The 15,556-nt window shown below is 34.6% G+C and overlaps 2 protein-coding genes across 4 annotated transcripts in view; both read left to right on the plus strand.

Annotated features, from left to right (window-relative positions):
* Positions 1-8,416, plus strand: part of LOC106172398 (cyclin-dependent kinase 14-like) — a 39,771-nt gene extending 31,355 nt beyond the window's left edge. For all 3 annotated transcript variants that reach the window (XM_087004799.1, XM_087004801.1, XM_087004800.1), the window contains 13 exons: positions 381-472; positions 859-938; positions 1,265-1,359; positions 1,641-1,703; positions 2,164-2,225; positions 2,788-2,849; positions 3,146-3,266; positions 3,532-3,625; positions 3,770-3,833; positions 4,149-4,246; positions 4,668-4,758; positions 5,068-5,196; positions 5,630-8,416. In XM_087004799.1, coding sequence (XP_086860925.1) covers positions 381-472; positions 859-938; positions 1,265-1,359; positions 1,641-1,703; positions 2,164-2,225; positions 2,788-2,849; positions 3,146-3,266; positions 3,532-3,625; positions 3,770-3,833; positions 4,149-4,246; positions 4,668-4,758; positions 5,068-5,180 — 1,035 coding nt within the window. In that variant the 3' untranslated portion in view covers positions 5,181-5,196; positions 5,630-8,416. The remainder of the gene's footprint in view (positions 1-380; positions 473-858; positions 939-1,264; positions 1,360-1,640; positions 1,704-2,163; positions 2,226-2,787; positions 2,850-3,145; positions 3,267-3,531; positions 3,626-3,769; positions 3,834-4,148; positions 4,247-4,667; positions 4,759-5,067; positions 5,197-5,629) is intronic.
* A 1,763-nt stretch (positions 8,417-10,179) lies between these two features.
* LOC106172363 (frizzled-1) lies at positions 10,180-15,533 on the plus strand. The gene has a single exon (XM_013553025.3). It carries the CDS (start codon positions 10,463-10,465, stop codon positions 12,230-12,232), a length of 1,770 nt encoding a protein of 589 aa, XP_013408479.2. The 5' UTR covers positions 10,180-10,462; the 3' UTR covers positions 12,233-15,533.
* The last annotated feature ends 23 nt before the right edge of the window (positions 15,534-15,556 follow it).

Consider the following 15,556-nt stretch of genomic DNA (forward strand, 5'->3'; position numbering starts at 1 on the left):
CAAGAATTAGATGATTGCCTGGCATGGATTTAACAACATAAAAATTACTGTCTGTCACATCTGTGATTACAGTGACTCAGTCCTGCTCTATGGGATATGAAGTTCCTTTTTCCATTAAATTTGTTTCTATTTCTGTCCTATAAAGAATCTCTTTGGTGACATTTCAGTCCATATTTTTATTTTCTCTCAGGAAAAATAAAAAATAAATAAATAGAATGAAATAAATAATAATAATAATAATAATAATAAAATAATAAAAAAAGTTCCTCTTTAACTCAGTGGTACACAATGCTGATAATTATCTCATTTCAATTATTTGAAAGAAATACTTTTGATGCTCAGTATATACACTTTATAATTGGTTTTAATTCAATTTTCAGCTTGATTCTCCATTTGGAAAAGCAGATGCCTATGAAAAGCTAGAAAAGTTAGGAGAGGGCTCTTATGCTACAGTGTACAAAGGTCTTAGCAAGTAAGTCAATGCATAATATATTGGAAATTGATTGATCATTATTAAAATATCTTTATAAAATAAAAGCTTGAAAATTGGTATAGTTGGATTCATACTTTGAAACCATTTTATTGTAATCTTTTATTGTGAAAATTCTCACTTGTGGAAACTGCATATTGTGCACAGCATATTGTGTTGTAAGAACATGCACTTTGTCAATACTCTAATGCTATCAATTTTTAAAATCTTTTTGTAACATTTTCTAAAATATCAAACTCCCAACTGACACATTTATAATTTTATCATTGTCAGAAACAAATGAAAGATTTGCCATATTATTTTTCATTATGAAGACTGGTTTATTTTTATTGATATTATAGAAGATATGTTGAATTTTGTAATTCCAGCTTAACAAACCAGATAGTGGCATTAAAAGAAATTAGGTTGCAAGAAGAGGAAGGTGCACCCTTCACAGCCATTAGAGAAGGTGAGATGCCAGTGTTATAATGCTACAGCTTATGAAATGAGTTGTCCAGTGTGTACCATAAACAAGACATTAGGTCTATTATCCTCACAGTGATTGTTTTAAAGGACTTAAATTGAATGGACCTTTTGGAATATAATCTTTAAGTTTTATAAGTCTTCTCTTCACTTTTTGTATCTTTCATTTTCTTTTCTTTTTTTAAAAATTTTATTATCCTCACAGTGATTGTTTTAAAGGACTTAAATGGAATGAACCTTTTGAAATATAATCTTTAAGTTTGATGAATCTTTTCTTCACTGTTTGTATCTTTCATTTTATTTTCTTTTTAGCATCCTTGCTCAAGGGTCTCAGACATGCCAACATTGTGATTCTCCATGATATTATCCACACCAGAGAATCATTAACTTTTGTATTTGAATATGTGGTATGTAAACTTTTTGATATGTGGATTCTGTTACTAATATGATAAAGTGCACATTAAATTATAACCTAATTGCAATTCTGTAACTATCTCTTATCTTAAATTATGATAGGCAAATGATTCTGTTTTTGTTTGAAAATATGAAACTAAGTTTCAGTGTGTGGTACAATGCCCATTTTGAAAATAATCAAAGGTGTCATGTAAAAAACTCTTTTAAGGTTGTTATTTAAATTGCAAAATATCACAGCATACCTAAGTGTGTTTGTTTTTTGTACAAATTTCAGCATACAGATCTAAGTCAATATTTAGAGAAGCACCAGGGAGGATTAAATCCCCTTAATGTAAAGGTAAGCAATACATTGATGATAGAGTCAAGGATTAATTATTATGTGTCCATTTCATCTTTAAGTCCAGCTGCGATAGAAAAACACAAAAAGTTAACTGTATGTTAAACTAGATAGACAAGTGTATAAAATCTGTGTAAAAAATAATAAAATGTAATTAAATTTACCAGTAATGACTTTTGGGCACATGATTGATAATTTTAACCCATTTTTATAGCAGCTGGACTTTAAAGCAAGGTGTGGTAGTGAGATGGTTCTTGTGAAGATAGATAGATGGCTTTTAGATATGATGCATTATTTTTCTTAGTCTGAGCTAATTTATACCTTGATTATACAGGATTTTGGTTTGAAAAATAATAATAAAGTTGTAACAATTGATGACTATTACTTTTATTTTATAAATGAGGAAATATCCTACAAATATACCTTTTTAAAGAACTGAAGTAATAAATTTTATTTCTAGTTATTTTTATTTCAACTACTACGAGGGCTTTCATACTGTCATCAACGGAGGATACTTCACAGGTGAATATTAAAAAATATTGAAGTTGCGTGAGGTACATCTTTAAAATAAGTGTCTTATCAATAATTATTGAAAAACTTAAATTGGTAGGAAATTTTTTTCGGTGTAAATCCCTGATGAGCTTATGTGTTACTGTATTTTCTCTCATGATTTCATCTTTCTATTAATCTGTCTCTCTCTCCCTCTCACTCTACAAAATAAAGATATTAATGGCACTGCAAAAGATAAAAGATTTCATAGGGGCACAAGGAATTGACAGTGCAGACCTTGCATTCTATTTTTTGAATCCCCAATGAAATAGTAACTAGGGGATTTTACCTCTATTTGTGAATTCAGGAGGGAATTTAAATGCCAGCACCAGTAAGGCTTAAAGATTGAATTTGCACAGAAGATTAAGTGCTCTGTTGTTGTATTTTGATTAAACTATGGTGAACTGAAAATCTTCTGAAAGTTGAATTGATTTTTTAAAGAATATTTTTGCATCATTTTGTATAAAGTTACTTAAATATCTGTATTGGCCACATGTTGAAGATGCAAATTCATTACTATTTGATCAATTTGCAGGGATTTGAAACCTCAGAACTTGCTCATTAGTGAAGTAGGGGAGCTGAAATTGGCAGATTTTGGTAAGTTATAAGGTCACATATGGACAGGGTGGGGTGAAGTGGGGTAGCCCCTCCCCCATGATATCCTAAATCTACCATGGGAATCATATTTACTTTTATGATTTATTTTAATATATTTGATTTTTATTTTGATCAAGATTTGCAGTTTACACATATTTTAAATTGAAATTTTGCTGCAGTTTTCCATTGAGCTCCTTTCTTATATGAAAATAAATAGTCCTCATTATGCCAATGTGTGTGCACCTATTTCAACTACCATACCCATTTTCATTTGTTATCTTTTCTCATTTTTTCAGGCTTAGCTAGAGCCAAGTCAGTCCCCAGTCGCACTTATTCCCATGAAGTGGTAACACTATGGTATAGACCCCCTGATGTATTATTAGGGTCTACAGATTACACTACATCTTTAGATATATGGTAAGTCTGCTGATAGGTGGATACTGTTATTGCTGAGAGATCAAATATTAACGTATTTATTGTTGATTAAATAAAATTGTTTTAGTTTAATAACAACAACAATAATAATAATAATATAGAGTTGGTTTAAAAGATTTATGGAGAAATAAATGTATCTCAGAGGAGGTAAACTCAGGTTCCCCTTGTTTATCCTGATGTTGGTCTGACTACTTGGTCTATATTTAGTCATTTGAGTTAATTTTTATTTTGTTTATTATTTTTCCAGGGGTGTTGGTTGTATCTTCACAGAGATGATATCTGGTGTGGCCACTTTTCCTGGGATGAAAGATGCATTTGATCAGTTAGACAAAATATGGCGGGTAAGCATGCATCTTGGATGAGAGTACAGCTGTACTTTTTCATTTAAACTGTGTTCTTCTGTATATTACTATGTATTATTGCACTGGAAATATGTGTGTTACATATACTATGTTAGTAATAAATAAATAATACTTAAATTGTAGATATTGGGAACTCCAACAGAAGAGACATGGGAAGGTGTTTCAAGGTTTCCAAATTACAAAAAAGGTGAGAATTTTTTCTACTTTCAGTGCACATGAATTTATAAAATTTGTTAATTTTTTTATAATGTCATGTAGTTAAAGCTTATTAATTTTCTGTCATGGGATTAAAACTTTCATTATAACATTTGGTCATTTAATTCCATCGCCAACAGAAATTGACAGTGCTTAGCAAGGAAACAAACAAATATTGAAGAGCTGGATTTATTCCTTTTTTGTGTAAGGAAGGAACTACAGTTTTTCTGCATCGTGTTACATTGAAGGTAAATTTCATTTAAATGTTTCACAAAATGCTTTGATATGTGGCATATTTTCATTTTAGGCAAATTTTACAAGTATTCCAGACAGCGTTTGTCCCAAGCCATTCCTAAGCTGGGCCTTGTGCGCCATGCCGAAGACCTGGCTAACCATTTCCTACAGGTATCATGGCTAAATCCAGGCTGTCAAATTAGCTGAATATCCCTATTTTTTAGAAATGCTACATTTCATTGAAAAGGGGTTGCCAAAACTTGTTAGTTGGTTAAATCCAATTTGTTTAGCAGAATAGATTGATTTTGCTTAAGTTTTATAGCAATTTAGTTGGTTAAGTAATAGGGTAAAGATCTTGTGATGCTTACATTTAAAAAAAAATAAAAATAAAAATAAATAAATAAATAAATAAATAAATAAATAAACTTTCATTGTTAACCAGTTCTTAATATTGTAGGTAATGACTTAATTTTATGACAAGTATTTTTATGATATACCACATACAGTGATATCTTTAAGACATTCGAAGTCATAAAGTGAACAACAGATGTAACTGTTGGAATAACTGAATATATGTATATATTTTTTGTAGTTGGACTCTGCCAAAAGGATCTCAGCAAAAAATGCCATGTATCATGATTACTTCTCAGATCTTCCCCCAAGGATACATGAGCTCCCTGATGGTACAGATTTTGTTCATATAAAGATGATGTTTTATACTGAATTTGTATTGATAACATGGTGCAACATTTATGATTGTTATGAAATGTTGGTATTTATATAATATTTGCTTAAGGATAACCTTTTTTGTGTACTCGTTCAGTGAACAGCATGGCAAAACGTTTAATGCAGCAAAAGCAACTTTATAGATGAGATGACAATTGATCTAAAAATGTTTTGAAATAAACTAAGATATTTTGATTCTGTTGATAAACAAGTCGACTTCCATTGTCTCATTTTAGAGTTTTGAAAATATTTTCCATCAATTTCAGTTGCCTCAATATACACCATTCCTGGGCTACGTCTGGTACCAGAAAAAGACCAATTACTCAGACCCACAATAAGGACTAACCCACACATGAGAACAGCAAGCCAGAAAGTATAGTATTATCCAATTCTAGGTAGGAATCATTGGTAGCTTTAGAAATTTTATCTTGTATCAAAATGCATATAGTGTCAGTTAGTGAGTTATGTCTCTTTCAACATATTAATTTCATGACTTACCATATCTTTCCTTTTAAGTTATTCTTATAAGATTAATTTGTAAAATTGCTTCATGCCAGACTTGAACGATCTTCTAGTTATTTTTGTTGGAGTGCATTTAAGAAACCAATAATACTTTAAAAATTTGTATCATGACTGAAGAAGTATGACTCACTCTGAATCACCTCAATATGAAGATTACAGGAAATTCTAAAAAAAAAGGTTAATTACCTTAAATACATGGGGACTATATCTGTCAACATTAATCAAAACGCAGCAGTTAATTTAAGAAAAATGACAGATATCAATGACTCAGATTGATTTGAAAATGTGAACTTTCATATTTTCCAGGTGATCCCAAGGTGGTCCCCTTGTAACACAGGGTTAGAACCCCATGATTCTAGGGTCAGTGATGACAAACATTGGAACATGGGACATCAATGCAACAAAACATGGCCTATAGTGTAGCAGTATTTCAGTGGTCATTTGAAGAGAATTAAATTTTCTCTACCTAGTATTCAAGAATCTAAGTTTTTAAGGCCATCACAGCTGAGCTGATGTGATTTGTTGTGGGCAGTTAATGTGTTTTTACACATTTGATCTGATTGTTGTTTTAAAGAATTCTTATTAGGAAAAACTGTTCTCAGAATCAAGAGCGCTTATCAGTTTGGATTTTCAAATGCTGAGAAGTCAAAGGTCAAAATTAATTCAGGGATGAGTGATGCAGAAATTGTGGTCAAACTTACTACTGGGACTCGAGCGGGGATGCCATGACTAACTTGGAAGATTTATTTTCTGAAAATAATAACCTCTGTGAAAGACTTTGTGAGGATAACATGAATATTTTCAAATATGTACAGTGGGCATTTCATTATAATTATAAAAGGGTTTTATGTCTACAATTTATTGAATTGGAAAGAAAGCGTTGGGATCCTGCAATTTGAGAGAATGCATACAGACCTTGCTCTGGAAATAATTAAATGTTTAAAAAAAAATCACTATCACTGTTTAAGGCACACCAAATGAGTTGATTTTTAAAGTCAACTGGTGCTATCTACAAAATTTTTTTTATGCTCAGAATAAGATTGTACACAAGAAAAACGATCTTCCCAATCTTGGAAATTGAATGATGGTGTATCATCTACTAGTATGTGAATGTGTAAACTACCATCAGCTATTATTGTAATACTTCCAGTCTTGTGGTCCAGAATCAAAGAAGTTCACTTTAGATATCGACTTCATTAGCAATGTACAATTTGTGGACAAGGATTTTTGTCACCAGTGTATTTAAGGAGCTTATTTCTCACCAGAATCTTTAGTTAGAGTGCCCTTAACCCCTCTGAGACTACCAGTGCCAAATGTTGTGGTCCCATGTGTCGTGTGGACTGATGCCAGGTGCAATCCTGCCATTCTTCATTTAATGCATCAGTTTCCCCATCAAGGATTTCTTTTCCATTTTTCTGCCAAAACTGTCATATTTTGGTCCTTTCTATCTCATAAACAATTATGAATATTTTATGTTCAGCTGGTTGAGAAAGTATGTGTTCAAGAGTGAATAACAATTTTAGTTTTACAGATAGTTTTACAGATGAGCTGGAATAATTTCACCATGCTTATAATGATACATAGTTAGATTTGGTTGAAGAGGAGCACTTTTAGTGGATCTGTAGTGCAAATGCATTTTTGGAATCTTGCACTTTTTTGAGAGGGTGGTTACGGAAAGTACATAGATTGAATTGTATTTAATTTATCTGAGATGGATGGTTATTTATCATAGAGTATGTTTTGAAAATAATAGATTTCCGTTTATAACAAGACCATGTCACATAGACACATCTCCTGGCTAAAATAAAAAGGATAATAGGGACACAACTTAATTTTAAAGTTTATTTATACTAAATATAAATTACATCACTTGATGGTAGGTACAAGAGCAAGAATGTTTGTTATGAAGGAAGTTCTTCCTTTTGTGCAGTCACAGTAGAATATACTAGTGAGTTTTGCACAAGCTTTACTTAAATCACTTCAGTGGAGTAATCTTTCCTTCTCCTTTTTAATCTTTTTATGTTTCCATACTATATTTTAATATAGTAATGTAATGACAGAACATACAATACCAAAATTAATGAAACTATTACAGGTGAACATGTGACAAAATTACTTGATAATCATTAGTAAAATATGCAAGCATAGAATCCATCTTAGGTAGATGTCATGGATCCGAACAAAAATGCTTTGAGAGTGTTGAATATTTTTGGCAGAAAACTACTTGCTTATTGGCTACAGTATTTCAAATATAATTAAATTTAGGTGCTTGCTTGACTCATTAGATAAATGTAACAAAATATTTTAATTCAAAATGTGATATTTTGAAATGTCTGTGACGCAAATGCAGATGAGGCAGTAGAGAACCATGAGGGTATATTTATTGTGCATCCATGTCGGTTATTTAACTGACAGCTGTCTATTGTTTGTGTGAAACCAGCTTCAACAATGAGATTTTTGCATGATCGTTTTCTTTTCCTTGTTTACCAATTCATGTATCATGCAACTAGATGCCAAATGGTGGTTGAAATTTCACAGAGAGCTCAAAGCATAAGATATCTTTTGAAGTGTTACGTTAGGAGTATGATATTTAAAAGTGATGCACTGAAAGCTCACCAGACATTTCTATGTTCTCAGCAGAGTTGAAGCTTTCCATGTTCATGGTGCCATATTAAGTGGTCCCCATAATTTTACATACTTGTACCACAGTGTGGGTAAATGCTTTTTGAGATGCATCAGATGGTGTGAAAAGCAACTGGTTGCAAGTTTTTTTAATGCTGCTCATCTGTTGCTATCTAGTTAACTTGTCTTATTTTACTATAGTCTATAGAGGCTGTATGAAACCAGTGAGAGAAACCATATTGAAAGGGTAATATCAACAAAAATGTGAATACAAGATGAAAAGAAACAATCACAATAGTTCACATATATATATGTCTTATTCACAGACTGTATAGATTATTAGTGTGTTCAGCACACATATGCATCGACTTCTATATATATATGGTAACATACCTTATGAACTTGACTTGCACAGCAAAGTATGTAAAATGCATAAAATTGATAATAAAGACAGATCATATGTAAACATTATGAACTTCTTGATATAAGTGGGATATTTAATCTGAAGGTTATGTTTGCAACATTTAAAAAATCATGACTGTGCTAGGGGATCCTCAGACGCATTTTCATAAACGGCTTTAGACCGAGAATGGCATACGGGAAGAATCGACTCTGAAAATGAAAAGAAATTAAAGGTTGCCTAACATTTGATTTGCTTACCGTTTTGGACCTTTATTATTTTTTAAAATTGAAATCCACAGGATAAGCGATAAAAATTTAAAAAGTATCGACGCAATATTGGAACCCCAGGGGCTAATGTAAGCGCATATGAATAGGTGGACATTTCTTCGGTATATAATAGCGGATGAATAAATGACGAAAGTAATTCTTAATTACCGTTTATTTCTTTTATGTAAGCAACAAACCAAATTCCTGAAAGAAACTGAGCCCTTTGCAAATTTACGTGTGGTACTACCCGCGCGAAAAGTCAAACAATGGAACTTGAGAGAATAATGAAGACGGTAATCCCCGAATCGAAATAAAGAACTCACATGGCTTCAGCTCCCTTATTCGACACTGAGCAAATTTAGTCAGTTGATTCAAAGTTCTGACACTGTTTAAGTAGGTTATATTTGCTAAAATGATGGCCATGACAACAGCCACAATGATAATTGACTCCTGGGGGTATATGGCGGATCAGGAGATTAACGGGAATATTGGAGATAAGGTGCCTTTGTGTAGATTCCTCTGTGAACAAAACAGAAGTAATGCGTTATTTATTTAATTATGAAAGATAAACAGTATCGTAATAGTTATGAAGCCATGTTTACGTCAAATTGTTCTTGAGAACATTCTACTCAGTAACTTATATTCATTTTCTCCACCGTCTGTAAAAAAATAAGTGACAGGATAACGAACGGTAATATTTTGTCTCTAATTCACATTCGCGAAAACATATTCGTATGAAAAGACCAGTCGCATTATCTAAATCCTCCTGGTGCAACGTTTGCCGTGTCAAAGCAGTAGCGGCAAGAGTAACGTGTACTTCCCCCAGGCCAGGTAGCATTAGCGGCAAAGAAGACAAGAGGTCAGGTAATTTAACGACCACCACTGCTGGCATAGCAGTCTCTTCACTTGCTTCAACGGCGACTGTATGGGAAGCCATGCATAAATCGCGACATTTAAGATCATTGCTTCCAGCTTGTAAATAATCACAACTAAATGCGATTAGAAAGTAACTATCAAAAAGCAACACGAAGAATTGGGAAAACAGCGACAAGAAGACGGCTGACAGATGTCACTCGGAAATGTCACCATGTCGTTTATTTGACTTTATCGCCTGGAAGATCCATTGTCAGGACCCCAGGTGCACTGTGTCAACTGATCATTACAGTGGTCACCTGGTACTCCTAAATCGTAAAGAAAACACTGGGATAATAATATGGTCTGCAGCACACAGCCGCACTAATTAAAATCCTTTTAACTGATAGTGTATCGCACCCTCGATCATGCTATTTCAGCGAGGCTTGGTGGGCACTTTTTAATCTCACCTCCGGAATTTACGCCTTAAATCTGACAAGTAAAGTAAGCTTTTGCAAATTTACGTTGTCCACAGGAGAAAAGACAAACTTCCTCTCCTAATGAACGCTTTCTTTTGCATTGAGAACTTAAAGCTTGTATTTGTTCACCCGGAGGGAGTGTGGAGGAATAGCTGTAATGTAAATCATGCCTAATTGGGAATCAACCAATCAACGAGCGACTTAAAGATAACATTATGAACTTCTGGTAGCTGATTGGTTCAACAGTGTTAAGATACCCCATAGCCTATGGTTCAGATTTCCACTGTGCAAATATGAAAATGTAAAGAGGCATGGCAAGGTGATCTCGACACTGACTCTACATGTTTTGTCTGTTTCAAAGTGTCGTACAAAGGCAGCCATGATTCGGAGGGGAGAGAAGGTCGTTTGATTCAGTTTGAAGGATTTACTTATATATTCTCGGGTAAGGATAGTTTCAAATGACTTAAAAGGAGCACTGTATCGTGATCGATTTGAAGGAAAGATAATCGAACTGAAAATGGAGAGGTTTGCGGTGAGTGGGATCGTGTTGATTTTGGTTTCTAGTTGGATCGTAATGACTGAAGCTCAATTTTCCGTCGATCAACCAGAACACGGACGTTGTGAGCCAATAACTATCCCTCTCTGCAAAGATATCCAGTATAACCAGACTATAATGCCTAATTTACTAAACCACCAAAAACAAGAAGAAGCGGGCTTAGAAGTTCATCAGTTTTTCCCTTTGGTCAAAGTGGATTGCAGTCCAAGTTTAAAATTCTTCCTCTGCACAATGTACGTTCCCGTGTGTACGGTTTTAGAGTCAGCCATCCCGCCGTGCCGGTCGCTCTGTGTTCAAGCTAGACATGGCTGCGAAAGCCTCATGAATAGGTTCGGGTTCCAGTGGCCCGACGCCTTAGACTGTGACAAGTTTCCTTCGTCGGGTCTCTGTGTTGGAGAGAATTCTACGGAACCAGTGGACCCTGTAGTATCAACTACTCCAAGGAGTGGTGTTGTCACCACAAGATCACCACCAAACCCTGACGGTGGTGGCAAAGACAATACTGATGACAAGGGCAGTAATACTGATAACCAGGATAACCATACAGAGACTTCCAATCAGTTTAAATTTGGTACCTGTCCTGAACCATTCCAAACAGGACCAGGGACAAATTATCGTCTAAGAATCGATGGCCATACTGAATATGATTGTGGTGCTCCATGTAAATATATGTTTTTCACAGATGACTTTGAGAAAACCTTTTCGCGCATTTGGATTGGAACATGGTCCATTCTGTGCATTGTTTCCACATTATTTACTGTACTCACCTTCTTGGTAGACATGCAGCGATTTCGTTACCCAGAACGCCCGATTATCTTCCTTTCTGGATGTTACCTCATTGTTGCAATAGCATACTTAACTGGATTTATTATACAAGATGAGGTAGTGTGTAATAGTTTTAGAAGGGATATTGAAATAGAATCACAAGATGAGAAAGGTACACCAATTAGAATCACGGACACAACCAATACTGTGCCATTTGTCACTCAAGGTACCAAGAAAGAAGGGTGCACCATTTTATTCATGATGGTTTATTTTTTTGGCATGGCTAGCTCAATCTGGTGGGTGATTCTCACACTGACATGGCTCCTGGCAGCAGGAATGAAATGGGGACATGAGGCTATCGAAGGAAATTCTCAGTATTTTCATCTGGCTGCCTGGGCTGTCCCAGCAATCAAAACAATAGCAATTTTAGCAATGGGGAAAGTTGAAGGAGATGTTCTGAGTGGTGTTTGCTACACTGGAATCTTTGACACTGACGCCTTAAGAGGTTTTGTCCTGGCACCTCTAGTTGTGTACTTACTTATTGGAACTTCTTTTCTCCTAGCAGGATTCGTCTCTCTATTTCGTATTAGGACTATTATGAAACATGATGGCACGAAAACAGACAAACTAGAAAAACTCATGGTGCGAATAGGAATTTTTTCAGTATTGTACACCGTGCCAGCTACAATAGTAATAGCATGTTATTTCTATGAACAGACTTTCCGTGATGACTGGATGAAGTGGTGGTATAGCACCAAGGCTTGCATAGCCTACATATTTCCCTGCCCAAGTGTCTACAGTTCATCCAAGCCAGACTTCATTGTATTTATGATTAAATACCTTATGACCCTTATAGTGGGAATCACATCAGGATTCTGGATATGGTCGGGCAAAACTATTGACTCTTGGAAGAGATTTTATTCAAGGATTTTTTCTCCTGGTGCAAAGAACGAAGCCATGGTGTGATGCTTGGCAACATGACGTGATGTTATAAGAAGGCGCTTTGAACAACTTCACATGTTTACTGTCTTTTTATCATTATAGTTATTGTTACTGATAACATGTTTTATATACAGAATGTATTCCACCAGTTTTGAACAGCTTGCATGACTTCTCTAAATAACAAGATGCACTTTGTTTTTACAGAGAGAATATGGGTGTCTCTACAGAGATAAATAGAATGTCTGTTCAATTTCATTTAAGTCAACACTGCATTGAAAGTTACACAGCGGTATACCTGTAGTTCATCCTCTAGATACTGTCTGTCTAGGCAGGTGAACTGTTGCAATGCTCTGCAGCTGGGAAGGGATGTTACACATTGATCTAAGCAGAATATGTAAAGCTGGTATACAAACACACTGAAACCCAGCGTTTTAATTTGTTTGGAAGATGGCATCAAGGTATGGTGAAGATTAATTATTGACCAGTGGTCAAGATATAGTTCATTAAGTTTAAGTAATCCATGAACAGCTGGTCACCTGGGAACCTGTATGTTAATGCTATGAGCACTGGATTGACCACACGGTGGACACAGGATGACAAGATGTGGAACCACATATAATTAAGGTTATACTTTGTATGAGATATATTGTGGTCATATCAGATTGAAATTTGGTGGGTGTATCTCTAATTATAGGTGCTTGGTATGGCATGTTTCATGTTCAAATTAGACTTTCACCTGACATGCTGTTATGGGACCCAGATCAGCAGCTGTTTACAAGAGTTGTAACAAACAGATACATTCTTTATAATTTATAGTTTATTACATACAAATGTTACTAATACATTAATTCAATGTGCCTGCCTTCATATAGATCATGCCCACCCATGATGGAGAGTGAATTACTAAATTCGGGACTAACCTTATAATACATTTTGTTTGAGCAAAATTCTGCCAAAACTGATTACTTGGGGAGAAAATGTTTGAAATATTTATCATTTTCTTTAGCCATAGTGAATTATCTTAAATCATTTTTCCAAAAAATGTATGTGTTAGTGTGGGCCTAGATGCCAAGTAGATCACTCCCTACTTGGAAGCAGCAAAGGTTTGGAGTTGCTTTAAACAAATTAAACATAATGCTGCTTTCACTGTGGAACCCCTGTTGATATCAAAACTTCCAAAGTGTCACTTAGATTGAACAGATAGGACTGAGCCTGAGAAATCCCAGCTTAAATCCAAGGTGTGCAAGTTGGATTTGGAAGTAAACAGGATAGGCATCAGAATTCAATACCTGAGTGAATGGAAATGCCATGGGATTGAGGGAGTGTAGCAAAAATTGAATTTTACCTAATTTTTTCTAGGGGTTGAAAAAATTTACTCACAGTAAAATTTTTAAAGGTCGGATATTATATCAGAATATAATACTTAAGTGAAAATACCAGGGAAGACTAAGTAAGTTATAAAGAGATAATATAACATGCATATTTATTTGATATAATATTTCAAATCTCTCTCTCTCTTAGTTTTAAGTGTTCACATTTTTAATTAGTTTTCAGTGGCGCTTTGCCAGGCTTGGTGCTGTAAACGATAGTTGTACTTAAATTATATCTAAACACTGCGAGAGGGTCCCCTGGTAAGGAGCTGTAATCCTAGATCCAATCTGCTTGTTAAGTAGACCCTGTGCTTCTGCTGCTGGAGGCTTTTTCCTGATGAGAACTGATGGCATACTTAAAGGATTACTAGTTTCCATGGAGATATGTAAGCTGGGAATAGTAAATTTTTTAAGGAGGTCAGGAGTCTTGAAAGGGTTTAGAAGGATAAGATCACCCTTGCCTTTTTAAAACTGGACCTTTTATTTAGACTACTGAAATGGTATTTTTAAACAATGTGTCTGTCTCTGTGGTAGTCTTAGTTTCATTTTACAAGTTTCAGCCTCAAAATTTCTATTTTTGTCCTGAAAGGAATAGTATTTTGCTTTTGCTGGAAGACCACTTGATTTTTGCCGTAATTTCAGCTCTAAGCATTTTGTCCTTGATTCCTGCCATGTCACATTTGAGTCATAGCCATGGGTCCTCCAGTTTTAAGACGGATTATGGCTGTCCCAACACCTGCAGTGTTTATCAGAGTCCTTTATCACTGCAGGAAATAGGCTACTGGGGCAGGTTTTTGAATTCTTAATAATTTTTATCAGTATTTTTTTTTCGGTTCATTCTACAGCACTCCAGTCCCCATGTGACCTGTGCTTATGTAGTCTCATGTCTTGCATGGGGCTCCAATCCCATTTCTCATTATGGAATTGGCCTTTGAATAGGGCAACTGAAGTAACCCCCAGCATATTAACTCAACCGTATCAAATGGTATGAAAAACTAGCAAAAGGTAGGGAAGCTGGGCTAGTTAAAGTCAATAAATCAAGTTTGTGGTTGATGGGTTCAGCTTTATATGATAGTCTTCTAAAGTCGTCTCAGTATAATCCTCCCTGTCAGCAGAATGTGTGCAGTAGTGTTACTATTTCCACAGAGAGTGCTGAATAAGGCACCAGAAAAAGGTCAACATGAGTGGAATAGGTTCATTTTTTTTGCCCTCGCTCTGAATCAGCATATTATGTGAGTTACTAAATTCTGCATCTGGCTTAAGAAAAAAAATCTCACAATTAAGAGTAATTTCTAGAGAAATTGGAATTGCCCTTGACAGGGAGCTGTTGGTATTGGATGAAGTTAAGTTGCCATGGCCCCATTAATGGCACAGGCAATTTATCATTTTCTTAATCAAAATTTCAGTGAAGCACTGTCAAGGGTGTCTGTATAGTTGGAATGTGTACATTTTGGCATAGGTTGACCTTCATGCTTGATATTGAGACCCAGACTTTAAAGATTATATTATTATAGTAGTGGAAGTGTATCGACAAACACTCAGTGTTTTTCCTTTTACTTGTTTTTACAGAACTACTATTGTAGTTTTTTTTTAGTAAGCTTTGTTTTATTAATTCACTGTGGGCAGATATGAAGAAATAAGCTTTCTCATAGTTACTTTGTTGTGTACCAGTGTACAGTGATGTTATCCTGTGAAATCATGATTTGTAAATATTACAGGGAAAACCTGTTAGATGCTTATTAATGAGTATATACTTATATGGTTTGTTCTATACAGTAAAGAAACTACACATTTTGTAAATTTGATAAGAGATAGATAATTGTATATTATGCCTATAGTAACTTTAAGAGAAGATGTTCACATTACAATATAATTTTATCCATTTTGTAACCAACTGTACAAGTAAAATATGCCCAACGTTAATAAATGTCAAATGTACTAATGTATTCTCAAAATCTGTGTATGTCATTTTCTGTAT

The sequence above is a fragment of the Lingula anatina genome, chromosome 2, assembly GCF_051362555.1.
Source record: "Lingula anatina isolate TDL-2025a chromosome 2, LinAna3.0, whole genome shotgun sequence".
Lineage (NCBI taxonomy): Eukaryota > Metazoa > Brachiopoda > Lingulata > Lingulida > Lingulidae > Lingula > Lingula anatina.